Source organism: Perissodus microlepis, chromosome 7 (assembly GCF_051167445.1).
Source record: "Perissodus microlepis isolate ML-2025 ecotype Zambia chromosome 7, ASM5116744v1, whole genome shotgun sequence".
Taxonomy (NCBI): Eukaryota; Metazoa; Chordata; class Actinopteri; order Cichliformes; family Cichlidae; genus Perissodus; species Perissodus microlepis.
This window is the reverse complement of record NC_140467.1, coordinates 4,912,102-4,939,192: the sequence shown is the minus strand read 5'-3', so window position 1 is coordinate 4,939,192 and position 27,091 is coordinate 4,912,102. Positions and strand designations below refer to the sequence as shown.

At 40.1% G+C, this 27,091-nt stretch overlaps 2 protein-coding genes across 3 annotated transcripts; both read right to left on the bottom strand.

The window, feature by feature from the left end:
- Positions 1 to 9,808: 9,808 nt before the first annotated feature.
- On the bottom strand, positions 9,809 to 16,823 carry igf2b (insulin-like growth factor 2b). Its single transcript, XM_084932958.1, has 4 exons — positions 16,632 to 16,823; positions 15,613 to 15,763; positions 12,818 to 12,999; positions 9,809 to 11,550 (listed from the first exon to the last, which is right to left on the bottom strand). The coding sequence occupies exons 1-4, from the start codon at positions 16,704 to 16,706 to the stop codon at positions 11,311 to 11,313; spliced, it is 648 nt and encodes a 215-aa protein (XP_084789084.1). The 5' UTR covers positions 16,707 to 16,823; the 3' UTR covers positions 9,809 to 11,310.
- Positions 16,824 to 18,384: 1,561 nt separating this feature from the next.
- Positions 18,385 to 24,308, bottom strand: th (tyrosine hydroxylase). 2 transcript variants are annotated; one of them, XM_084932956.1, is made up of 14 exons: positions 24,124 to 24,308; positions 23,751 to 23,846; positions 23,439 to 23,642; positions 22,641 to 22,815; positions 22,456 to 22,544; positions 22,279 to 22,346; positions 22,133 to 22,183; positions 21,293 to 21,438; positions 21,005 to 21,140; positions 20,585 to 20,654; positions 20,443 to 20,499; positions 20,023 to 20,118; positions 19,799 to 19,932; positions 18,385 to 19,203 (listed from the first exon to the last, which is right to left on the bottom strand). In XM_084932956.1, the coding sequence occupies exons 1-14, from the start codon at positions 24,205 to 24,207 to the stop codon at positions 19,044 to 19,046; spliced, it is 1,566 nt and encodes a 521-aa protein (XP_084789082.1). In that variant the 5' UTR covers positions 24,208 to 24,308; the 3' UTR covers positions 18,385 to 19,043. The 2 variants fall into 2 exon arrangements, with proteins under 2 accessions (XP_084789082.1, XP_084789083.1); XM_084932957.1 differs by lacking the exon at positions 23,751 to 23,846.
- Between the last annotated feature and the right edge of the window lie 2,783 nt (positions 24,309 to 27,091).

Below are 27,091 nucleotides of genomic sequence, written 5' to 3'. Positions count from 1 at the left end.
CTAGCCTGACACACTGTGTACGCACAGTCTGTCTGGGGTGCAAGCCACTGGATAATTCTTGGTTGCCTGTCGCAGCCACTTCTCACAAACACACTTAACATACAAATACCAGCAAAAAATACATGGTTATAAACACACACTAAACATGAACGCACATGCACAGACATGCATTTAGGATCATGCACATATCACAATATGAAATTAGCCAACATGTAGAGGGAGACAAATGTGGATTTGCAGCTAATTTTCCTGCCCAAAACGTCTAGTTAAGGTGAAACCACTGCTGTACGGTACGTCATTTCTTAGGATCTTTCAATAACCCAGAGGGGAGTAAGTGTTCAGTGAGAACAGGAAATTACCAAAAACCTTTTGAGTTAATGACAGTAGCTTTGTGTTTCTATCACCTACTCTCTGGTATTGTGCTGGTGACACCCTGTTGAGTACACAAGCAGCTGATTTTTGACATATGGTGAAAATCTGCATATCACTGACGTGTCACTTTGCAATGTAAACGTGTAAAACATATCAAAAATGATTTGATTGACTTTTTTGTAAAATTGTGATCATAGTTTTGGTTGGTTGGACTGATTAGAGCTGCAGAAGTGAACAATCTAGAAAGGGCAACAAAAAAAATGCAAATCCCCCCCCCCATCCAACCTTAAACCCCTCATACCAGGCAATCAAAGCCATATGCATGCACTTCATATGTACACACAACACAAACTTGAATAAAAGGCCACCAACAACAAGACAGCTCATTTTGTGGTGCCATCTGACTCAGTATGTGCCTCATTGTTACCTTCACTTGTGGGTGAGTACATCGTTGGGGGAGTTGCTTTGCAGTGTAGGCTGATGCTCCATCTGAAGAGATGTTCATGTATATTTGCATCTGTATAGCAGCCAATAGAAACAGAATTAGTCTGTTCTCACATGCCATTGGGATCACATTTGTAAGTGTGTGGGGGTTAATAGCACAATATTGAAATAAAGTTTGCACAGTAGTTTTTGCCAACTTTTCCAAAACAGCTGGTTGAATCACCCATGTGGACTCTATCAGTCTTTAAAAACAGGAACATAAGCTGTCTGCTTCTGTTATTACTAAGGCACAAAGGTGCATCAGACAGAATGGTGATATAAGATGGACTAAGATGAGAACTTGCTGTTCTGTGAATGGCTAAAGACACCGACTTTATATTTTTGAAGCCTGAAACGAGAGCCTGAGAGGAGATGGTGAAGGCTATTGCAACTTATTTATAATTACATGAGCTTGTGTACTCATTACCACCAAAGGTCTATAAATCCACATTATCTCACATTCTGCTTTTTTATGGCTCAGCCACATCCTCTGTTTAGAATGATGTGGCTGAACATTAATCAGAATCATCCACTCTGCACTCTCACCACATTTATCTCTCTCTCTCTTTGCTTTACTCCATATGAGGAGTGATTTTTGTACCATTGGAAAGGGTAGGTGTAGATATTGAACCATGGACCGGAGTCCTGTGAGTCTGCTGGCAGCAGGCCATTAGCCCTTAATGCTCACTAATGCAATGTGGTCAGAATGGCAGGATGCATTGAAAATGATGAACTGCACTATACACACACATAATAATCATTTTTTACATTTCTCTCAACTTAATTATATAAAATCTTATTAAACTTTTTAAACATGGCTAAGCTGTTTTGTTTTATATGAAAAATGGCAGACAGCCAGTTCAGTGGCTTAGATCTGTTGTAGCTGCTCACATGTAAATTCTCCAGAGAACACATTTACAAGAAGCTAATGAGTAAGATTTTATCAGCTTGAGAACAGTCGTATTACATACGCTTCATTTTAAACCTGGCAATGTGATGGGCAGGTCATAGGTGCTTTATGCAAACGTCATCTGATTCTTCCCTTTTTTTGGCTCTGTCTTCATATTGCTGTGCTTCTTATCAGCTTTGCTCAAGTGGCACAATATAACAGTGTAACGTTGGACCCAAGAAACATAAGCCGGAGCGAATTTGACGACAGCAGAACTTTTATTTAACACTGTGGTTTACTGGGACACAGACACTCCAGCTCTCTCTCTGCTGTCACGTCCGCCCTCCTCCTCCGACTGTCACTGCCAACATATAAAGAGACACAATCACTGTCAGATCCCAGCACACCTGTTCACCCCGCCCCTGCGCCGCCCCGGGAGCTCACTGCGTCACCCCTCCTCTGCAGCTGGCCAGAGACCACACCCACGCCACAAACAGTGATAGCATCTGTTTAACAGAAGTTGTTTGCACTTCAGTGCCATAGTTTTACCACCTCATGCCAGTGAGCGAACCATATTTTCTTCTTTTCCTTGTACTAACAGATTAATTCCTGGCAGCGACAGAAATAGCAAAAGCTGTGTCTGTTCCGTAATGTCTTCAAGGAAACTATTGACCTACCATCCACCGCATAAATACACACAGCTTTTCATCCCTGTATGTTCCTGGAAGCTTTGAATTTCCCAACACAAATTGTATCTTGGTATTTTGGATACCAGAAGGTGTTTTCTTTCAGCTATCTTATAATACTGCTCAGACTTACATGTATGTATAATGCATGTTTTTGTCATGGTGTAACCTGCTCTGTCTCCATGCCTTGTATTAATGTGCATATGTGCGGCACGGTTTACTGGTCTCCCATAGGCAGACCATTAATTGCTTGGCGCCTCTCAAGAGGAAAAAGAAAAAAGGAAAAAACTGGGAAAAAAAAAAGCAAACAAAGAAACAGTTTTGTTAATAGCCTGCTGCTGTTGGCGGCTGATTTGGCCCAAGTGGTAATGCCAGTTCTTTTGGAACACACACACAAGCATCGAACTGCCACCCATCATTAGCAGAGTTCAGTGTACATAAATGCATGTGCATAGATGTGCGCATGTGTTCACATATGAGTGGTGTGTGTAAATGTGCGTGCTCATGTTTACATGTTTCCTTTGCATGTTTGTATATGCAGCGTTATTAGTTTGTGTTTGCCTACATGTATTCATTAATTTGAGGGAAAAATGTTGCCACTGCATTACATGCATGCACGCACACAGACACAATGCACTGTAGAGACTATATACATTGTCTTTATGCTGGGGCGTTTTTGGACATCCTCCCCATCCACCTCACTGAAGCATGAGAATGAAATTGACGGTCTTGGGCTGAACGATGGCACAGCAGACACAAACAACTGCTGCCAGCTTCCATGGCAAGTCTCAGCGGACAATGGTTTGGTGCAGCCAAATGGCACAGTTGCAATGTCCTTCTCGAGCAATTTCCTCACAAATATTTTCACTCTCCTTGTTGTGCGTCTGTGTTTGCTTGTGTTGGTGTGTGGGCTCCGACAATATCTGGAATGTCTGTCATTCTTAAGAAAGGTACTTGTTTACGGGATAAACTGCTGCACTTATTAAAAAACAAAATTCCAGTAAACTCTAGGGAACCGAGCTGACTGTTGGTGTAAACTAATAAAATTGACTTGAACTGAACTGAAATTAGATGAAGTTACATGTCAGACAATAAGCAGACATGGCACCTATCCTTACAACACACAAAACAAAACAATAAAAATAAAAATAAAAAGAATAATTAAAAGGTCAAAGAGAGGAACCACAAGAGCATAATAGAAAGAATGGACTCTCTAACCTCTGGACCCTGGTGAGGGCCAAAGAAATGGAGCTTATCTTGTTTATATGGGGAAGATAACTAGCATGCTCATCTGGCCTGAGAGGAACCTCTACCGTAGCCGACGCTGTTCACTGGGGACTCAGACTGAAGCCTGTTTTTGTGTGTGAGAGCCCGACAGCTGTACGCACAACCTGGAACTTGCTCAAGAGATGTACAAAAGTCCAACTCAACACTTGTTGTTCAAAACCCATAATAAGTTCCAAAGGGATTTGTGCATGGTTTATAAAAATGGAGAAACATGTTGAGCAGAAGTTAGCGAAGATTGTTTCCCTGCTATGTTGTTATTTTTATTTTCTTTTGGATCAGCAAATTTTTTTTTGTTTTGTTTTTTGTTTCATGCCATAAAATCTTGGAATTTCCTCGGTGAATTAACTCATCAGTCTGTGGAGTTCCTTTTAGCTGGTAGTCCTTTCAGAGCTTGTGCTGCTTAGCGCTACCTGAACAGAAATAATTTTGCCAGCCACTCCAGCAGAGAGTCTTCCAGCAGAGTTATTTGAAGTGAGGGATAGGTATGGATCATGGCCTGCCTTGTAATTAAGAGAGATTGCTATTTTCCCCTCAGAATGGGCTCTCCTATCCTGATCTGTAATTATATGTTGTTCAAACATAGCGGGGAGTGTCCCTGGTTATTGTGCTGCCTGGTTTATTGTGCCTCTACTGCCACAACAAGTGCCAGCATTGGTGATTGTCTGCCTTTAGCTTCTTTTTAATTTTTCTGTAACAGTACAGTGCAAAAGAAATCCTTTTTCTCCCACACTTTTTTACCCATCCCGCCTCTAATGTTTTTAATGAATCTTGACAGGAATGCATTACCTGCGCGCACGCATGTGTGTGCATATAGTTGCGGGTAGTGCCCCGGTGACCTCCACATACTGACATTGACATGCAACAATGATGAATGCGCTGAGAAAGCAAAGTAAGGACCCACCTGGATAATGTTAAAGTTAAAAACTCTGAAACTTTAAACGTTCCAAGATGCTGACCTTGTTTAATTAAGTGCAGCGTTTCGCTTTTAAATCTTTACTGCCACCCACTTCACTTTTCCTGCAACACCTCCAATTAATTTAAAGTCTTTAGCGATACAAAAATGAATAAAATTGATAAAGGCAATCTTAGTTGGGGAGTGTGGATAACATGCACTAATTTTGTTTGTGTGAAAATACAGATAGTTTTACATCCTTAAAGAGCCCATAGAGTGTAACATTTAACCCCTGTGAGTAAGTATAGCCCAGGCAGAGTCTGCACCACACACAGAGTATATTTAAGTGTAAAGCTGTGACCCCCTTGTTTTCCAGTAAGAGGAAATTGTCATGCAATGACCCAGTGACCACAATGGAAACCACTTCCCCCTTTGTTTTGATTTTATATGGCTTAACCGCCTCATTTCCCATGTTCAGGCCCTGCAGTCTACAGTCCATCACATTTTGTCACATCCACGTTGCTCTTCTGTTTCTGCCATCTATGACCTTTCAGTGTTTGTTGACCAAGACACCAAAAGCCTCAAAATTGCAAAACTTTACAAATGTTGCACTCAAAACTGTCTATGTTTAGTGTGCGAGTGGGCTGTATGGATCATTCTCATGGTTTTTAAGTGACCATTAGACAAAGACGGAAGACAAACACTGAAATTGTGGAGTTGTTTTTCTGTCCCCATATAGCTCTTTTTTTCTTTCTTTTTTTCTTTTTACCTCGTCACACCCCCAAAGTTTTATTTTACACTTACAAACTCTGATGTAGTCTATATCAACTGAAAAGAAAGAGAAAAAAAAGTCAAGACTTATGACAACAAACTATACAATGTAAACAATATAAACAAACACACATGATCATGAAGAAGACCTGACCTCCTTCTCTTCTCCTCACATAGTTTTACTTTGGAGAAATTCCACTAAAACTTCCACTTCATTGTTAATATGTCCGAACCTACGGTTACATAATTAGGAAAGCTTCGTCACAGCTCCTGGTTGATTAGGAATCAACAATTAGGTAGTTTTGTGGGCCGCTGACGAAACACAATCCCCTCTTTATACTCAGCCTCTGCTGTAACCACCTCAGAGCCAATGCAAAGATACAGATTGAATTGTGTTTTACATTACCAACTTAAGCTCTTTGGGTGAAAATTAGCCAAATGACTATCTTCCTGTGTCATTATTGACAGAAGAAGTGTTAGATGCTTGTAACCATAAACACCACACACAAGAGTTTTGACTATTCCAGATGGCCAATACAGTTTGTCCTGGACATAGAGCTTCTGTGGTATGACCCCCTTTCCCTCTAATTCTCCCTCTCACTGTCTCTTCCTCTCAATCTCGTTGCCTTCTCTCCATCCTCTTTTCAGTCCACAGCAATTAGAGAGACAAAGTGGGAAAAGAGGAATGTGTGAGCACGCTTTGTGAGGACCGAGAGAGGGAGTACAAGGGAGAAAGTGAGCGATAAAGAGAGAGGGAGAGATGAGAGATAGAGGAGGAGAGGAGAAGAAAAGAGAGGAGAAGGCCCATCTTAATTGGCCTGTGTAGCCACGCTGGGCTGTGATGGTCTGGGCTTGCCAAACCCTGTGCCTCAATAGTTGGCCTGGCCTTACATGCATCCCGTGCATCCGGCCAACCACAACTAACTCTAGTGTGCTCTTTGGCAGTTTCCAATGTCAGGCCTGGGAGAGTTGTGCCACCCACATCTCCACTCCACAGTTCAGGAGGCCTCTCTGTTGGGGATGGATACGTGGGTTTGCGTTTATGGCATATTTGTCTCCACCACTTTTATGTTGAGGTGGCAATTTTTGTGCTGTCTCTATTGTTTACTTATTTAGGATAATTTTATAGTGGCAATATGTCCCAGCTCCAGATTTAGACACAATGGTACGTTTAAATTTAAGAAGTTAAAAATGCCCTTGCTGAATTTACATGCATACCTCGGACAGATGGGAAGAAAAGCTTTGTTCTGTTCTATGTAACAAAGGGATTAATACTCAATAATGAAATCATTAATGAAAATGCAATTTCTTTCAGCTCTACTGCAATGTCTCTTTCTAGACTGTGCTACACTACTGCAGTATAACCTTGAATAAACTTGACACCTTAGCCTTAGATTTTTTGGTTTGACTGGTGTCTTGTGTTGCTTTGGATGCTGAGGAGCACAGTTCCTGCTTTAATATGTAAACTGTAAAGAGTCATCCTGGCTGCAGGGAACAAGTATGGAGCAAAGCACACATGCTCACATCGTCGCAACGAGCCACGCTTCAGAAACAAAACATTTTTGATACTATATGTTTCCAGTGTTTTCCCCTGTTTTTTGTGGGAGAACAGACTCCTTAGTGGGGCAATAAGGTTTCATGAGACAGGCAAAGGTGATTTAATAGAGCGATTTATGACCATAAAACACAGAACATGAGCTCCTCTACATTAGCCCACCAGCTTCTCCACTTTGCCAGAAGCAACACATGTGCATCCCATCATTGTAAGACAAAACTTTGTGCCAAAGTCAAAGAAAAATAGATCCTCCATCTATGGTTGTAAAATTCAAAGTCTTTGATTCCAGCCTAAAACACTGCAAAGAACTTCAATAAACCGTTGAACAAAGATAACCCCTGTGCCCCAAACTGTTCCATTCTGGGAACAAAGATAGTATGTTGTAAATCTGCCTGGCAACAGACATCTCATGGGTGGGTGGGTGTATGCATGTCAACAATGAAAGGTTGGGCCATTTACAGAATATGCATGTGATAATTTGAGACATGTTGGTTACTAAAATAGGCCTCTGAAGGGGAGATTACTCCGGTAGTTGGCAAGCCACTGGAGGATGGATGGATATATGTACAGATGGGTGTGCCAAAGGCAGTGAGAACAGGTCAGGTTTAGTGTGACATGCAGAAGGAGAAGGTCTGAAGAGCAGGCAGATTAAGAGAGAGAGAGAGACAGAGAGAAGAAAAAGGGTGTGAGTGAGAGGAAGAGAGTGGGTGCTAAAAGCAGCTGGAGATTTTTTGCAAGGCCTGAAGATGTAATAAATCATTTATAGGGTACATAAGGTTTAACCGATATAAAGGGATTTCAAAAATGCACATATAAAGAAAAATGTAAGCACACATCCAAGGCAGGCAAATGTGCAGAACAAAGTAGTAAATCGGCATTGAATGTTTGATAAAATGTTTTTTTATTGATATTAAAAATGAAAGTACATGAATTGTGCATTTCGGACGTCCTAGCGTGCAGAGGTTAAATCAATAAAATACACACAGGCTGAGTGATCTACTGACACAGAAGAAGTTGCCTTTGCTCAGCAAGATATTTCTTCATATTCAGCGAAAAGAAGTGGTTGTCTTCCACGCCATTCATAAGAACACTAAAGTAGCCTGTTTGAACATTACAATAGTGAATGAATGCAGTCCTAGCAGGAAAATATAAAATAAAATATAAAATATTATAATAATATCAATAATAATAATAATTGCACTGCCTGCTTTGTTGCACAACTGAAGTAGAATATAATTAGAGACAAGATGCAGCCTTGATAATTGAGATCTCTCTGACAGAAAAAAGACAAAGTGTTCTCTCGACTCTACACCACAATATGGCAACTATCCATTGAGTCACCGTTTCATGGGGTGATGCATGACACAACAGAGGAGGAAACTGTGATAATGTGGCACAGGATGACCTTGCTTCTGACATGGGCTTCAGTGGTTTGTTACAGAGAACTATATTATTGTGGCCAGGTATGGGTAACAACCTCAGCTCACCTTCCACAACAAGATTATCTCTTAAACTCAGCAACGATTCCACTTCTCCCTTAGAGAGCACATTTTTTTTCCTGAGTGCTTCAGAAATGTTTCAGCATGATAGCCCTTCAGTAAATGCATAATGGATGCATTAGTGGAAGATTGTGAGGGATGAATCCTGAACCCCAAACACACATACCAATGCAAATACAGATGCATATTGATGATGCACAAGATCAAGATATCTTGATGATGCACAGAGTCACTGTGCTATACCAAAAAGAGACTTCGATAGATAGATAGATAGATAGATAGATAGATAGATAGATAGATAGATAGATAGATAGATAGATAAGATAGTCTCTCTTTGACAGACAGTGACTTTCAAATGACCTTTGATGTTTGCTAGCATCACACCAACGTTGGCATGAATAGGATGACTTGGTTATGTGTAATGCAAACCCACAACTCCACAGCTGAGTGGACACTTATGGCCTCATGACCCAACTAAGAGTATCAGTGGGACTGGCACTGCATTAGATGTTCCTTAGAAGATCATAGGACACCATGCACACTTATAAAAACACAGTTTAATGAAGGACTCGTCATTCCCCCTCCCCTACCATCAATACTAAAGTGGCTTAAAAAACATAGTGGGTTTGAGTAATATCCATGTTGAACAGTTATTTCTCTTTTTTTTCCAGCAATGAAAAAGTTACTCATTGATGCTTTCATTTTCTCAGACAACCCTGACAGGCTCCTGGAAATCCATGCAGACCAACAGATTAAGAGTATGTGCCTATTTTTGTGACATAACATGCCTAAGCAATCCAGGCTATGCTGCTGTTAAAATATTAATTTAAAGGACTATGGCAAATGAAACAGGAAAAAAACAACATTTTTGGTACAAAGCATCTACAAAAAAAAGCCTTACAACTCCAATTGGAAAACAGAGATCATACAAAATAAATCTAGCAGTTGAGCATCAGTGCTACGTATATTATTTGGACCAATTTTTCAAATATATTTTATAACAAAATAAATAATGCCTTTATACAGTGCCCTTATTTGTATTTCAACAAACGAACAAAAAAGCTTGGCGGCTCATTACGCAAGGTACAGCTCAGACTAAAGGAAAATAACACAACGTCCCTGGAAACTAATAGTATATCTATATATCTATATATATATATATATCTATATATGAATGTCTATATATATATATATATATATATATATATATATATATATATATATATATATATATATATATATATACATATATATACATATATATATATATATATACATATATATACATATATATATATATATATATATATATATATATACATATATATACATATATATATATCTATATATAGATATATATATATATACATGTAGACGTGTATATATATAAATATAGTTTCAAGTATTTGTTTTCAGGCAAAAGCATGTGAATACTACTGATATACAATAAAAATAAAATGTTAGTTGACATTATTGCTGTTTTTTCCCTTTCTTTATAACTGTAAAATAACATCATAACAATAAAAAAAGCCTAACTTGGAAAAACAGGAATGTCACGGTACCAGAAACTGACAGGGTTTTCCTTTTTTTTTTCATTGAAACATTGATATGAAAAAAGACAAAAAATAAAATATAATCATCATTATCCCACTCGTTCTTAGTCCATGCCATGTTACTTCCTGCCAGAACAGTCCACAAAGCCATGGCAAACAGGAAGTACTGTCCCCAAACTATAGTACTGTCCCAATCCAGGTGGTCCATGGTGTCCCGTATGTGTCCCCATAGTGCTCCATGTGTCCAGCAGCCTCAGAGGGACAGGAGGAACAGGGACTAGGTCTCGGGTCATCCCTTGCTGCTTATGCTGGCAAACTAGTAAATAGCAGCCGCTAGCACTCACCATGAGCCTAGATGCCAACACAGCCCATATTTTTCCTCAGTGACTCTTCCCCCTTGACATTGCCACTGCCAGGAGCTCCCCCATATCCTTTATTTTATTTAAAAAAGTCACACTTTCCTTAAAACGGAAAGCTTTAATTATTAATTCAAAGAAAAAAAAACGTGCTTTTCCACCTCTTCTTTGAGTCCATTCCCAAAGCTAGCACCATGACATTTTTTTAAGCTACACGTTCATTGTTCATAAAAAAATAGTGCCATTTTTTTCTTTACTTTGACGTAATCCGTGGCAATGTGCAATTTTGCAGACTCTTTTCTGCTTTTTGTTTGTGATCAAAAGGTGCTGGAACAGGAATCTAATTTTATAAAATAATTCCTTACAGTGTGGAAGTCCCTTTATAGGTAGAGGTGCAAACTAAAGAACTAACAGAGATTTTCTTTTCGCCTCAGGAAAAATGATGTGGAATGGATTCTTTCATGCAAGCAGCTCTTCACTTTCAGTTGTCTTCCACAAGGACAAAAAACATTCCGCTAGGTGTCCTCTTGACACTTGCAAACGACAGATCTCTTTCATCTTCTTTTTCCCTTCTCTTTTTGTCTTTTGCTTAAGGATCCACCTGAACCGCATTCAGCCGAATTGTTAACTTTTTGTTCGACATTTGTGTTTGTGCCTTTTGTATCAGTGACTGAAAGAGAGTGGGAGAGAAAGAGTTCAGACAGGAAGAATGTGAAGGCATGTCTGTGTGCCAGAGGAGGGTGGGCTGGTGGGGAGGGGGGAGTTCGGGGGGAAGGGGGGGCATTAGAAAAGGGCCAGGGGTTCAAGACGTAGTGGATATGTGCAGGGGGAGGGATTGGTGAGCTCGGACAGGGCAGGGGAGGTCAAAGAGGACTGCCACAGAAATGACGTCAGAGACAAAGCTATAATCCCCTAGTCTTTTTTTCACCCTCAAAACTCTTGTCTGTGCAAAGGGCTGGCAGCGGGCTCATTTGTGGCTGACAAAGTTGTCCGTGGTGAGCAACACGGGAGGCAGCTTGCTAGGAAGGCTGATCAGGGGCCTGTGGAAGATAGCCTGCTCCTTGGCTTTAATCTTCTCCGCGTGCCTCTTAAACTTTCTGGCCCTCAGAATGGCGGGGACACCCCTCCGGAGCCGCTGGGCCGCCTTCCTCTGCCACACCTCGTATTTGGAATACTTCACGGTCACATGTTGCTTCTTCGGGACTTCCTATTGTGGCGTGCGGGCGAAAATAGAGGAGAAAAGGGAAAAGAGGGAGTCAGTTCATTAGGGTGATAAGATATTGTTCAAGAGCTTATTACAATGGAGGAAAGCCTTGTTTATTATGTGAAAAAATTCAGTCATTTTTGGGCCAGTGAAACGGAAATCAAATGTCATTCTTAAGAGTGCTGAACGTCATAACAGATTCGCCTTGTCCTTGTTTTAGTTTCCTTGACTGGGAGAAGCTGTCAACAAGCGCCTAGTTCAGCCTCTTTAACATAATGTCAAAGGGAAGGGCGGTCACTTGTCTCATATACATATGAGGAGCCGGCACTCACTCAGCCACTCATTGAACTTTGTAGCCTTCACAGAAATGCACACAAACACAATTCACAAACTTCAATTCTTACGCAGAAGACTCCTTTAAACAATGCTAGGTGTTGTCTTGAGCACCAGGGACAAAGCGGGAGGGGTCGCAATGAAGCTAGAATTTATGCGTGAGTAGCCAGTGCTAGATCTGAATGGCTTGTTTTGGTCCTGCCACTTGAAGAGTGTTTATCCCCCTTCATTCACTCCAGGCCTTCTCAATAGCCCAAGAACAGCTGGCCCTCGGAGCAGGCTGTACCCATCAACTCTCCCAACACAGAAAAACTAGAGACATGTCCAAACTAAGTCCCTAACAGCCTTTTATTTTCGTTCTTTCTTTCTTTCGTTCTTTCTTTCTTTCAAATGCCTATTACTTTCCTCAGTAACGGTATTTATATCTATACATTTTTAGCAGTGTCATGCCACCAGTACTGATTTTATGAGCAGTCAAAACAAAAACATCTTTTTTAGGCTTGTTTAAAAGTTTAACTGGATTTAAGAGGTCTGGCAAGCAACTGCTCTTGTGAATCCATTAAAAAGATCTGAAACTCTTCCGCATGTCTGTGACATATTTCAGAAGAGCTGTGGTGGTTCGGGACAGGCACAAATACATTTTGTCCACCATCTTACAGGACATATACGCACTTAACACACCCCCTTTTCCTGAATATAACGTGTTGTGCCTTTTGTGATGTTTTCCATGACTGTCAGCACTTTCTTTGTAAGTTGAGTGCTTTCCATTGGCCAATTAACTAGATATAACTGCGTTAGCATGGGTACACTGTACTCAAGAGTCAGTGACATAGGGGCTAGGCTCAGAGGTGAATGGGGGCACAGGAGATGGGAGGACAGATAGAGCTGGGATTAGCACTATTTCCCATACTGGCCTGTTGTTGTTGCTTAGACGTACCTGTTTTAGTGCGGGCATCACCGGTATGACCTGTAGAGAGGTTGCTGACACGTCCCTTTCGGACTTGGCAGGTTTGGCACAGTACTGCTCCAGTAGGTTGAGGTCACAGCTACGGAAACAACACTCCTCTACAATCCCACGGGTCTGGGGGCGTCGGTTGTTACCCCTGCTGGTTGGCCTACCTGAGGAAAAATACAAAAAGGAATGAAGACGTAGAGGTTAGGGACTGCAAACACAACATCAGTAATGAATCAAGGTTGTTTTTGCAGGATTACTTCGACAGTCATAGCAGCCCTTGGAGCAAAGAGGATAAAAGGAACTCTATGGCCAACTGCAACAAATCTTTTTGTTTGTAGAGGATAATATGATTAGGGCTATCTGGAAGTCCTTAAATGAGTGAATACACAAGTAAACACCCTGTGCTGTAGAGACCAAAGGGGAGCAGCAAAGACATCTAAGCTCTCAGGTATATTAGGCATAGCAAAATATATAAAATGGAAAACTCTTCTGTGACCTTGTTCTCTGCCAAGTCAGCAGAGATAAAGACGCTGAGGAGAGAGGAACAGTAGGGAAGTAGAGATACCAGGAGAAAGGGGATGGGTGCAGACAGGGAATGTGAGGGTCAAAACAGAGGTAAAGAATGCATAACAAAAGAGGGCTAAAGCAAGAGAGAGAAAGGTATAGAAAAAAAGGGTTGGATGGTTAGCATGTTGCACAGGAGAACATTATCCACAATGAATAAAGGCCTTGTTTGCTGTCCTGTGACCCACACAATGTTTGAGAAATCTCATGGGATGGCCAGATTTGATAGCAGAAGAAAACGAAAATGTGCTGCAGGGGGTGGGGGGACAAAGAGAAGGGAGCACATCTATGTTGGCCCAAATTGGATAACGATCTTCCTGATTGGTAAAGAAGCTGCTGTGGCAAGCAGCACACAAAGAAAACACCTTGATTTTCAAAGCAACAGTTAAAATTGTTTTTTTTTCAGCTGAAGTGTTTGAAATCAGATTATTGAGAGGAAGGTGAAGTTATGTATGTCACAAACAGTGCAGACTGTGCGAACAGAGGCTTTCGCAGTTTAGGATTAACAGCTACCACAATGCTTCCTCACACACTGCTTTACAATTACTCCATCTTCATGGAAGCAATGATTAGAATTGATGAGCTCTTCTCTTAGCCTGACATCAACAACCCCCCACCTCAACCAACTCATCAGTGTGGTCTCCTGGCCTGGGAACACTATTGCTGAGGTGACTGGTATGCCTCATGGGGTGCTATTACTTTACTGGTAAACAAGCAGCCTATTGTGTCGCCAGTCGTGTGTGCCTTTGCAGTTCACCAGTCTTTCATATGCAATGAGAGGTATGGGCTGTAAGCAGACTCAGCAGAGAGAGAAGCCTGGACCAGGTCTTGAGACACACAGCTGGCTATAATCTCCCCCTGTGTGTATGCGCACGCGCTAGTGTGAGTGAGTGCGTGAGAAAGAAAAATAGCAAACACGCATACCACACAACCGCAGCACAGTCTCAGCTCTCCAAACCAGAGGTGGCAAAAGTACAGACATTCTGTACTTAAGTAGAAGTACAGACACTAGTGTTAAAAAATACTCCAGTAAAAGTTGAAGTACTGAAGCTACTTCTTTACTCAAGTAAAAGTGAAAAAGTACAGGCTCTGAAATTATCTCAAAGTAAGAAAGTAAAAGTAGCTCTTTGAGGAATATTTCTACCAGTTATTTTGTGCAAAGCTCACTGAACCTTGTGTGATACTAATGTAATAATTAAATAATATTGGTAGATAGGAATGCAGAATTTCAGTCTGAATTTTAGAGAAAAAGGAGGAAAATAAAAAGTCTCTCTATTTTCTGTTGCCTACATTGTAGAGGGTTTTAAACAGGAAAATGAGTAGGGAAGAGGTTAAAGTGGGATTCAGCAGGTGGGGGATCCTAAAATCAGCTGTAATGGCTCAGTGTGGGGGAAAGAGTCACAACTCACGAGAATTTCTATTGAGAGCTCCAGTAGATTTTCTTTGTGTACAGGCTGTGATTAGCTGATCTGTACTGCTGCTGCTGCTCTGAGGTTTACTGGTCTTTGCTGAATTCAACAAGATGTCAGCAGATGTTGCATAAATTGTCCTCGCTGATTTCCATCCACTGTCTATGCTGTCCTTATTATTAGACAATATACAGTTGATATGAAGGTAGAATTCAGTGAATAAATCCCACCAACATCAGCTGCGCTTGATGTAACCTCCCTCTGACCATGAGCACACAGCCACTGTGTACCAGTCACACATTGTTCTTTACTTAAAATCCATCACAGTACAGCAAACTCACCTGTTTGTCCTAAACAAGTTTAAAAAAAGAAGAAACAAATAAAAAAAACCTTCCAACTTTAACCACTGACTGTGGTACTCGGTTTTGGCTCTTTCATCTCTTTTTGTGCGACATCCACTGGTGATTAATACGCAAATGTGATTGCCTGTTAACGCTCAAATTGGTTTGATGTTTGAAGGCTCAATGACGTGAAATAATAACCACCCTCAAATGGATTAAAGCAAAAGTCGCTAGCTTGTTTTGAAAATGTAAGGAGTAGAAAGTACAGATATCTGTTTAAAAATGTAGGGAGCAAAAGTTCTACCTGAAAACTCTAATCGAGTACAGTAACGAAGTATTTGTACTTCGTTACTTCCCACCTCTGCTCCAAACAGATGTGTGCAAGCGAACAACAGAGAGATTCAACAGGCAAATGAGCATTCACGCAGCCCATCGTGAAAACTTGTAATGCTTTGAAACCTACTGAAATAAAAGCCTCTGTCTTCACAGACAAACTGCAGCGCATCCACCAGTTCTCCCCCACACAGCGTCTCCGCCGAGGCCATTTCCACTACGTAGAGCGTCAGGGCCAGTGCAAAGAGCAGCGCGCGACTCGTCGAAGACATCCTCTTGACCTGCGGAATGAAGCATGGGGGTCACCAAATGTAGCCATGACATGCAGAAAGTTGTGGCATACAGAAATCATTAACAAAATAACAGTTAATGACATTTTTAAATACCATTTTTTAAATCAAAATCAGCCACTGTTTTTTTTTTTTTTTGGTTTTTTTTTTTTTTTTCAGACGAAGAGGGTACAGTCTTCATCACAGGCTTCCGGTGTGTACGGTGTACGTGCTCAAATGTTCGACAAAGTAGAAATTCAGAAAAAGAAAATCATCTCAAATCATGTCGCAATATGCGGACCCGCTCTTCACCTTCCCCGCCCGCTATTAGCAGCTGCTGTCATGTCTGTCGCACCTGAAGAAGTGCTTATTCTGGAGGAAAAAAACAAGTCGCCAGTATCACCAGCTTTCCACTCTTACACAACCCTCCTGAAGTTGCAAGGCCGGCTGCTCGATAGTTAACTAGCCGAAAACACCAAACTCAGCATATATTTTCCCTTTGCTCACCCCGGAATGAGCTCACTGACCCTCAAACCTGCCGCCCCCTATCTGCCGGTAAAAAAATCAGCTGTTTACTCCGTGTCCACGACACCATCCAGGCGCGAGAAGACTAAAATTACTTGTTCTTTTTCTATCCCAAATGCCTCAAAGCTTCTCCTCGCCGTTTATGCATCTTGAACTTTCTCTGCTGCATACAAATCAAAAGATGTCCCGGTTCTCATACTGCACAAAACTGATGCGAGCACTGCATCTACAGAACCCGAACTGGTTTTCCTACTTATAAAACCAAGACAGCACCGCTATAACCCTGTCAGACGTCTTTCATTACGCACACGGCAGAGCCGGAGAGTATAAAACAATTTGCTTGTTCTTTGGTTACCTTCATTCGGCTGTTCTGCGTTCTCCGGCAGGTGTGGCAAAGTGAGTGATGTCCGTATCTTTGCTGGGTTTCCATGTCAGATGGCAGTAGTCAAAATGTTGGGAGTTATTTGGTTGGAGAAATTGCAGGTGAGTTAGTTTCCCAGTTGGTTAAACTATAGAGATGGTGAGTGAGAAGCTGTCCCAAAGACTAGGCGACAGGCAAAACTTCTCAGGGAGAGGTATTATATACTAAAGCACGCCCCTTACACCCACCCCACCCCTTGCTCCTCCTCTTCGCCCATGAAAAAAAAAAAGGCCCAGAGACGTTTTATGAAAGTGCTTGAAGGGAGAATAAGAGGGTGAGAGTCACAAAATATGGAACACTTCCATGGGCATTTTCCACGTTTACGCACTGTAACCTACAATCACAATGTTTACACACAGGACGCAGACTGAACAAGAATAGGGGTAATTCCTTCGACTCCAAGAAAAATGTCAATGTCTCCGCCCTGCTGTAATTAAGATTAACATTCAGTGGAATCACTGTGGCCAAGGTTTGCGGCTTTCCTCAGACTGCGTAGATGCAGGCACTGGGGTCAAAGGTGCCTGACAGTGAAGGGGAGATAAAACTGGGGGATCATGCAGTAAAAAGCGGATGCAGCGGGACACCAAGTGGGAAAGTAGATGCAGGCATGTCTCAAGCCACACATATGATGGATGGTCATATGATGGAGAGTCAGCATTGAGACAAATGTGGAGACTTTTTAAAAAGCTTTACTAATGCATTAGTATGCACATTATGACAAATATGCATCATACAGTTCAGCAGCACTACTTCATGCAGATATTGAACAGGTAGAGGAGACAAAGAGTGATCCATACTTTGAAAATCTGATTTTAACATATAAACACGCACATTCACGTTATGCTTTATAAAACTCTTCGAGGGCCCCCTTATTTCAGTGTGTGTTCTGGTGAAGGTAAAGATCTGGACGTGTCTTCAGACTCATACTGACACCTGCTGGTCTGGTTACGGTACCTCCGTTTGTTTGTCCTCCAGCTTTTGGCTTTTCAGCTTTTGTGCTGGAATGTTGAATCCTGGATTTGATCGCATCTTCTTACCTGAACAGAAGGAAGCGTGTCCCAGCAAACTCGTGTTCTCTTTCACAGCTTAACATTTCTCTCTTATGCACAGCTTTTCTCGGGGTTATTTCAAAACAGCACACGCTGTAAAAAGTAGATCATTTAAAAGTAGATAATATATAAACTTAATTTATATATTATCTTTTCTACTCAGTTAAGCGATGATTATGCAGACAAACAGTTTCAAAAATGGCTGATTTCTGATTTATTTATTTATTTTCAATAAAGCACATTAAATAGAGTTTCTATAGTGCATTTAGTGTCATTAAAATGTCTTGAGGTTGTTTGTGAGCTTTAGCTTGTTTTTAAGACCGAATAACGTCTCAAAACAGAGATTGGTGACAGGAAGAGAACCTTAAGAAGATTTATTCTCTCAAAAAAATTCAATAAATATGCTGTGATTTTATGACGAGGCAGGCTAAAACAGCTAGACAGCTCCCTCTTGCGATAGACAAATGTAAAGCAAGAAGCAGCCAGGTGTCGTTAAATAATAATTCATGCCAAAGTATTTCTAGGTTTTCCCATCAGCGATAAGAGCAAAAACCTATCAAATATAATACTATTATTTATATTTTTAGTTTAACTGTAGGAATAAAAACTTGATAAATCACAGAAACGATAGTGGAATGTTAATTTGCAGTTCTTTATTATCTGACAGTTTGTAATCAATAGTTTATTACATAGAAACTATGTTTTCTTTTCTCCACTCCCCCTTTTTATTATGCATTTACACTGCAAGACGAAACCAGCATAAAATACACAATGCAAGACAAGAACAGCATATGAAAGCCATGGATTTAATTACTCAAATGCTAAATTCACATATTTGGAAAATAAAGCTTTTGACAGAGCAGTTACAGATTTTTTTTTTCTAAATAAAATAAACGATCCAAATATACACCATTATAATTCTTTAATTTCAAAATATCTATACCATACTTATATAGTCTTCTTTTAATACATTCATTATCAGAGTTCCCCTTGATGTGACTCTAGATTTGACACATTTCTCAAAAAACAAACTTTAAAAGCATGAATGGTCCAGTCAGTAAAACCCCATCATTTCACAAATGCAAGCATTTAAGATCTTTGGATACTTTGTCAGCGCTGAGTTTTGAGGTTTTAATGGTTGCAACTTTGCTGGAAAACCAGCCAACCACAACAAGCAAAACTCAGATTCATACAGCAGGTACGGCACAGAAATATGAACACATTGGCAATCTTCAACAGCGTGGACTCAGCTGAGAGAAAAGCAAACAACAGGCGGATGGTGAAAGACAGCGCATCATCACGATAGCACACTTAGGGCGTCTGTCAGCACTTTAAGCTCATCCTTCACACCTTCCAGGCCTCCTTGGATCTTCACTGGGTTGTCCAGTACTTCAACACTGCTGGTATATGGATCAAATCTGACTGAGAAGGGACGCTTGATGCCAGCTACATAAGCCCTGGTCAAAATTGTAAAGATGTAAAGAAGTCAGAAACTTAAAGATCTCAAATGGGGCTGTCTTTTTGCTCCAACTGAAAGTAAGCAACCAAGCCTGCAAATTGTCCTTGTGTTATAATTTGCCATGTTGTACATGCATGCAAATTATTGAGACTGTGGATTCCACAACATAAAGAAAACACTCCTATGTAATGATGCTCACAATGTTCTCTGTGCTCTTTCAAACATTCCAGTGCGGGTATTTTCTCATCCAGTGTGTCGGGGATGTCATGTGCTGCATTCTACTAGAGGCTGAATATTGTGAAAACACTCACTTAAGCTACTTGTTTTGCAGGGCAGCATTTGATCTGTTTGCCAAATAAAACTCCAGAGTTTTGCCTCGGTAAGGAAGACTACATTAGGAACAGCTGTCTTCTGGCTGCTATGGCTGACCTACAATAGTTTGTGGCCTCGGGGGTTGGCTGGCTGTTCTCTGACCTCGTCCTCACATAACCCCTCTCTTTGTTGTTTTTCGTTGTTGTTGTTTTTTTTACTTTTTTTTATCAGTTCTGTATGTTCTTGTGTATGTGTATGTCTGGTACGATAAAGAGCAGTACCTGAATTTCTCCTTGGCATCTGAAAAACTCTCAGAAATAAAGTAAACAGGCTGGTATGTCTGGTCTTGATAGGGCTGCACTGCTGCAGCCTCTGGATCAAACTCTCTTGTCTCTGGTTCATCAGACAGAGAGTGCTGGAAGTTTAAAAAAATGGAGAATTAGCTCACAGCTGTCTGTGTGCGCTGCATTAAAGGAAAAAAACAAAACAAAACGTTTGAACGTACCACAAGTTCACCATAAGAGGAAAGCAGCCCAGCTCCATAAGCCCTCACCTCACCATTTTGTTTACATAAGCCATACTCGACCGTGAACCAGTACAGCTGATGGAAAAACAGAAAGGAGGTGACTGAGAAGAAGTATGGACAATCAGTGCATTAGTTACATGTTAGATTTTAGACAAGAGGCTGTCCAAAGTAATGCATTTTGAATGATATTTTAGCAATAGTTTACTATATGGGATATGTATCTTAGTTCGTGCTCGAAGCCCAGGCTAAGAAGCGTGGGAGCATGTGTGTGTGTGTGTGTGTGTGTGTGTGTCTCTGTTGGGAGATGGGCTGGCAACATGAGGTTCAACCCCAAACTTCACCGCAGTAATATTGATACAGTTTGTATGTGTTGTTTGTGTTCGAAGACAAAAGTCTTACTGTGGACAGTTTCTCAATATCTTCATCCGACGCCCCCAGTGAAGCCAAACCAAGGTTCTGTGGAAAATAATAGATCAGTTCTTGCTAAATAGCACAAAAGAACTGAATGATCTGTAAGGTTGCTAATCGCTTCAGCACTAACCTGTGAAAACTGGGCAAAAGTGCGATCAGCCAGCATGGGTACGTGGCCCAGTAATTCATGGATGCAGTCACTGAAGAGAAAGCAAAAGTTATTTCAATTCACCACAATGTTTGATCTTGAATGAAAAACACCACACAGTTCAGTTTGATTGGATGCAGACAAACTGGAAATTCAATCTGATTACATAACAGTTACAGAATGAAAGCAAGCCTGTTCTCTAAAGAAAAACATATTGAGTCTTAAAATAATTACATAAACACAACAGCTTTTGCATATGGCAGCTTTTTAATATGAATTGTTGTTGCTATTAGCAGATGCTATGTGTAATTTCACTTGCATTTGTTTTTATGGAGTTATTTCTGATCGTATACTTTATAATTAGTTGAAGCACAAAGCCAAAAGAGTCACAGTAGTACTCACGGTTCTGGGGAATGCATGGGGGAGGAAGCATGTCGGATGTACTGGGTGCACTGGAACACTCGGAATGCCAAACTGGCCAGAAAATCTCTAGCTGAGAGCAGGCCCGCCACTGGACGCAGCGCAAATCCTGTGCGCTCTGCAAGTGTGTTTAGGGGGATGGTGGTGAAGGGACAGTAAGAAAGAGAGAGGGAGAGAGCAAGAATCAAACCCTGATAGGTGGAGTCGACATTCGCTAAGCGTCTGTATTTACGTATCTTTTCTTTTCATTTTGTCTTATCCCATTTTTACCTTTGAGGAAGCGTGACACATCTTCCAGCTGGGGAATGTTGTCTGGGCTGTACCCACAATGCCTTTCTAGGAGACAAAAAGCCTCAAGGTATTCACTGCAGGCATGGGTGGTGTACAAGTCCCTCAGGGTTGAATATACTTCTCGCCTAAATCAAGATTTAATTACATAAAAATTGAGATTTCATTTATTAAAATCAAAATCTTGGAAAAACTGGAAATAAGCAAAACTGCAGTGTAGTTTTAGAGTTATGGTTAGTGTTATCCGCCTGCTAATTAACAGTGTTTAAATTGGATTTATCCTGCAATGTTTAACTATTTCAAGCAATTTATTTCTTACATCATATTTATAGAGCTCTTTTTTATTATGCTGTGTTTTTCTTGTATCGTATAAACCTTATGAAAAAGCACGTTGCTATAATTTTTCTACTTGGTCTGGTGACTAAATTCCTTCATTAGTGTCTTTTTTTTGTCCTAAACTGTTCAAGTAAAATATAAACATCTATTAACTTGCAAACAACACTTTGTTCTCAGGCTATGGATATGTTTTTTATTCAGACAAGCTCGAGCTGTCACCTCAAGTTTATTCTTGTGACACCCTCCATCTGAAGTTAATTTACCGAAGCATCCATAAAAGACAAATCATATGCAAATGACTCATTGGTTGGTGGGTAGACCACAATGTGTTGACAGTAAAACAACATAACAATGAAACGTATTTTAATAAATAAAAACATTTTGTGTTCATTGTAAATTATAATTTTATGCTCACTGCTACTTCAGACTTAACTTTTCATATCTTATATTATCAATATTAAAAACTAGCGTGAAAGAGCCCCTTACCATGTGCCAATCTCCTCCTCTGTGTATTCCACTCTGGGGATCGAGTGCCCACTGAGGACAAACATATGCACACAATTATTACAATTCAATTTTATGTCTATTTTTTATGGTTGTGTGTGCAGTATTTAGGAAAAAGCCCATCTCACTATCTGTATCTGAAGGCAATGTCACCAATCATTCTCCTCCTCTGTCTGTAGGCAGGATCTGTGTAGCCCTGTTTAAATCAAATATACCAAACACAGATCACATTTTCTGTAACAAGCCCAGTAATGACAGCTATTTCTATTCAATTATTTCTTCTTCTTGGCAATGTCATTACTTACTGGATGGTCATGGTCTAAGTCTGGATCAAATTTGGTGACCAGATGATGACACCTATCCAAATCTGCAATTTTCTTTGGGAACCAGTGGACTAGTTGAGAAAACAGGGAGAAAAAAATAAACTGTTCTGTTTTTTGCTCACTTCTACAGACTATTTAAAATGTTTCACAATTATTTCATCAGTTACATTTGACTTCTTTGGTGGTTTTGACATCCTCTGCGTTCCTCTTTATGGAGCTGATCAGGGTACTGACATCTGAGAGGTGCACCTCACAGCGGACAAAGTACTCCAGGCCCTCAAGGGTGTCTTTGACCTTCCGACATGGTCGCGTCTCCAGATGGTGAATCTTAGCTTCAAATGTCTGAAATACAGTCAGCAAGCTGAGATGTGAATGTGGTAGCAGAGATCCAGAGGTGAGAAGTATTTGTGAAGCACAATAACTGATTCTGGATGCACACTTTCCTGTTCAAAACATGGACTAACCCCCCACCCACACATAGATTTTTTTTTTCCAAATGGTTTTCTTCCATGACCTTTTTCGGTACTTCTGTGTGACTAAAATGTGTAACCAACTTTAACAATAGCCAATAAAATATTATTCAACCTTTACATATCCACTATATTCCACTAACATAAAAAACATTTTACAATTACCTTGTTGTGAATCTTGACTACTTACCTACTATGAAACCGGTTTTAATTTTCCCACACTTATTGCAACCCTGTTGTCTCACCAGAAAATGGGTCATAGCTACAATATTAGAGTGCAAATGTTGATAACTGTATTATTACCAACTAGACACAAATACCGACCAATGGGAATCTTTGCAAAACAGCAAATCCAGTAGCTTAGTGTGAATTTATGAAGCATTCATAAATTAATTATTAACAAACAAAATAAATAGTCACATATAAATCAAAATAAATCTTTAAAATATTTAGTTACCCCTTAAAACTCTATTAGAATAAATTGTGATGGATTACCTCGAAAACCTTGAGTGTCCGCGACAGCGCAGGTGTCTTGGAGTTTCTTAAAGTAAAGAAAATGTTGAGGAGTGCTTTTCCATCGTCCTCCTCAAACACTATCTGTTCACTGGCCTCTGCAGCCTCTGCCGCTGCAGCGGCTGCTTCCCTCTCCTTGCGCGCGTCCTCGATCAAGCTCTGCCGTCTACCGACGAATCTTGGAGACTGTTTTAAAAAGAGAAATTAAAGTTCTGCTTGTTACGATTTAACTGTAAGACAGTAAGAAAAGACAGACACGACACCACATGGACGTAACTGATGGGCTTTGCTTACTTTTTGGATGTCTCCCTTGATATTTGATGGGTGCGCTTTACATCTCCAAATGCGCATTAGATCGGCAATGCAATCAAGGTAAACCTTACGACATATCTAAGAGTAAATAGCGACCACAGCACACATTTTAGCAGATTTCAACTGTAAAATTGAAACGTGCAGGATTTGTTTTTCCTTCCTGGGAAGCTGTTCGTTTGAGATGTGCGCCAGACAGCGACGCTGCGTAATGAACATCTTGCCAAGTTTTCTTTGTGCCATACAACAGTTTCCGTGATTCATTGAAAGTATTTTTCTTAACAGATGACTCCACAGACAATCACAGATTTCTGTTTGTAACTTAAAACAAACTTGTGCTTTCTAAAATATTTCTTACCGTGATGGAATCAGATCTCTCCAGCTCGGACGCTGCTCTGCGGACGCTCTTTGTGGAGGATGTGGAGCTGGTTGAAAGCGGCATCTTCAGGCTCGGAAGTCTGTATTGACTTAGCTTCTGTGGGAGAAGTGGTAGTGTGGTTTTGGCGCTCTCTAAACCTCTCAGTCGGTGCTGTGTGCCCACAGTTTTTCTTTTCTTTTTTTTCCCACCACGCAGGTTTCCCCTTTTTATGGGATCATTTGTTTGCCGTTTCTGACGTCAAACACGCTAATCTCAATCTAATCAATCAATGCGCAGAATCTATCAGTCTCATCCCAATTTGGAGCGTGCTGTATAGTTTGAGACAGAGCTCTTTTTTGCAGATGTTTGGCACATTCTCATTGGCCTTTATAAATGCACTTATATTTTCGAAATTTGGCAGGTAAACAAGGCAAACACGTTTCAAGTTATTAGGGTAAAATTAGAAGTAAGAGAACTGCAAAATGTAATAATGTGCTTTAGTATATTGTATGAATAAATTAATATACCGTTTTCTTAATTAAGTTGTTTGCGTCATTAAAATTTAAATAAGTAAGGCGAAGCTGTGTTTTGTATTCAATCAGCAGTTGGATACACTGTAGTCATTTTTAGACCATAATTAAAGCTTTGACCTCAGGGCTGTACGTAAAGGTTAGACCAGAGAAAAGTCAACTGTGGAAAATTAAGTCACTTTATCAGCTCAATCCAATCTCCACAGCTCCTCACAAATTAGATTTCATTTGGAAAAAAGGGAAAAAGAAACACATGCACAGACAGAAGAGAAAAAGAACAACGCATTGTTTTCCTGTTTTGCCTGCTCTGTTTCTTACCTCAGCAAAAGCCATATCAAGTGAATTTGTACCGCTTTTGCCTGACGACTTTAGGGGTTAACATGATTGTGAGTGATGTACAGTGCCCAGAGGCAAGAAGAGGTAAAATGATTATTTGTGGACCTTTTGCCACTTGCTCTCACAGCAGCAACCATACAAGGCTGCAGAGGAGGCAGGTGGGGCCCCAGTGTGACTCTTACTTAAACCCGAACACACAGGCTCAAAATGCTAAAGAGCACTGATGTTGCCCTGGGCGCAGAAAATGCAGGTTGCTTCCTTAATTGAAGGAGAGCTAGTCTAAAGAAGTAAAGAAACCTGAAACAAACAGACAGTACGATAGATACTACCATTCCCTTTTTGTGAGCCTACAATTCTGCATGGAAACAGTAAATTGGTGTATCTTTTTTTTTTTTTTTTAAAGAAGCTAGTTATGTATTTTTTTCTCTGTATCATGACCTTTTTAGAAAGTGGCATGACACAAAAGACTTGGCAATAGACATAAGGTTGACATTTATCCAGAGATAGGAATAATTTTATGCTATTTTTCCCATCCATGTCTTTCATGTGGTTTAATTCTTTCTTCAGGCAAATTACACTTGCAAGGGGCCAAAAGTAGTTGAACAGATGACTGTAAAGCTGTTTCATGTACACATATAAATTATTTATTCATTAGTAATTTAAAAATTAAGCAGGTAAAAGGTCAGGAAATGATTGCAAGGATTGTATTCTGAAACCTTTGCCTTGAATCCTCAAAAGACCCATCAAAGCAAGTGAAATAGGCAATATTTATACTGTATGTGAAAAAAAATCCAACAGAGAGATAGCTGGGACATTAGAAGTGTTGAAATTAACAGTCTGGTACATCCTGTGAAAAGCAGAAAACATTGGTGAGCTAGGCTACACAAAATGATATGGATTTAGCACAAAAAAGCAGCGGTGTATGGTCACATGATCACTTCCATGGTAGTGAAAACTACCTTACATTAATTCAAGTAAAGAATACTTTCAAGAGGATGGTGTGTTCAAGTACTGACTTCACTAAAGTAAATACAGAGGCCTCAGCAGAAGAGGCAAACAATTGATCAGTGATCCCTCTCAAGAACAGAAATCAATTAAGCGTTTTCAATAATAAAAAATAAATAAATAAAAACTCAGGCTAACTCTGAAAGAGAATATATTGGATAGCAGAAACTGAGTTCAATCTTTACTGGAATGAGAGGAAGGATCAAATTTAGAGAAAGGACGTGAAACACATTTCTTTGGTTATCTGAGTGGGATTCAGACTTTAGAAATCCATTGTCTGCAAAAATTCAAAGTATTTAAAGCACAATTTATTTTAATATATTATGGTTTGTTCAATTATATTTGAAGTGCTAACAGACATATGTGTATAAGAATTGTTATTCCTAAATCTTCAATATATTTTTGTTCAGCCTGTTTAATTAATGCAGAAATTCTGCATTTCATCTACATCTCAGTTGTTTAATTTGAAATCTGTTCTGGTGACATACAAAGCCAAACTCATTAAGAGCATCACTGTCTTCATAATTCCAGATGTAACTGTAAATTATAAGAGCTGCAAAAAAGATTACTTGATGTGATATTGATTAAAAGTTGTATTAAAAAAAAGTGAAGAAAGAAATGTGTTAAAATTGCAAGCAAACAAAAAACATTTGGAGTACATGTCAGTGTAAAAAAAAGGAATTTGGTAGCTCAGAGAATGAAGTATCGTGGTGCTCGAAATAGAGAAGAGTGTTCCAGAGAAGAATTGTATTCCAAAATACTAGAGATAAAACCCAAGTTTATTTAAGTACAACCAAATTCAGTGTGTCTGGGGAAGGACAGCAGAGCTACAGGCTGAATCAGGATGAAGATAAACTGATATCCATGCCTTTCCTCCCTCCAAATGTCTGCTTCCTGTGTCAGCACAATTTATCAAGACCATAGCCCACTGGACATCACATAGAGAGAAAGCACTCTTGATTTCCCCTGCTATTTATGTAACAGAAAGCCTGGCTCTGACATATAGTATGCATTATTTCTAGCCATTAATTTTGAAGTGATATGGTGTAGTCTAGCCATTTCTGTGCCGATGGCAGTAGCTTCCCCTCGTTCTTATT

Excerpts from the sequence above, each read along its gene's own strand:
- igf2b (XM_084932958.1), bottom strand. The coding sequence starts at position 16,706 with ATGGAAACCCAGCAAAGATACGGACATCACTCACTTTGCCACACCTGC. Across the intron at positions 15,764-16,631 it reads CGCAGAACAGCCGAATGAAG|GTCAAGAGGATGTCTTCGAC; the intron begins GTAACCAAAGAA and ends TTCATTCCGCAG. Across the intron at positions 13,000-15,612 it reads AGACAGAGGCTTTTATTTCA|GTAGGCCAACCAGCAGGGGT; the intron begins GTAGGTTTCAAA and ends ATTTTTCCTCAG.
- th (XM_084932956.1), bottom strand. The coding sequence starts at position 24,207 with ATGCCGCTTTCAACCAGCTCCACATCCTCCACAAAGAGCGTCCGCAGA. Across the intron at positions 22,347-22,455 it reads ACTTAGACCATGACCATCCA|GGCTACACAGATCCTGCCTA; the intron begins GTAAGTAATGAC and ends TGATTTAAACAG. Across the intron at positions 19,933-20,022 it reads CCTCTTATGGTGAACTTGTG|CACTCTCTGTCTGATGAACC; the intron begins GTACGTTCAAAC and ends TTAAACTTCCAG.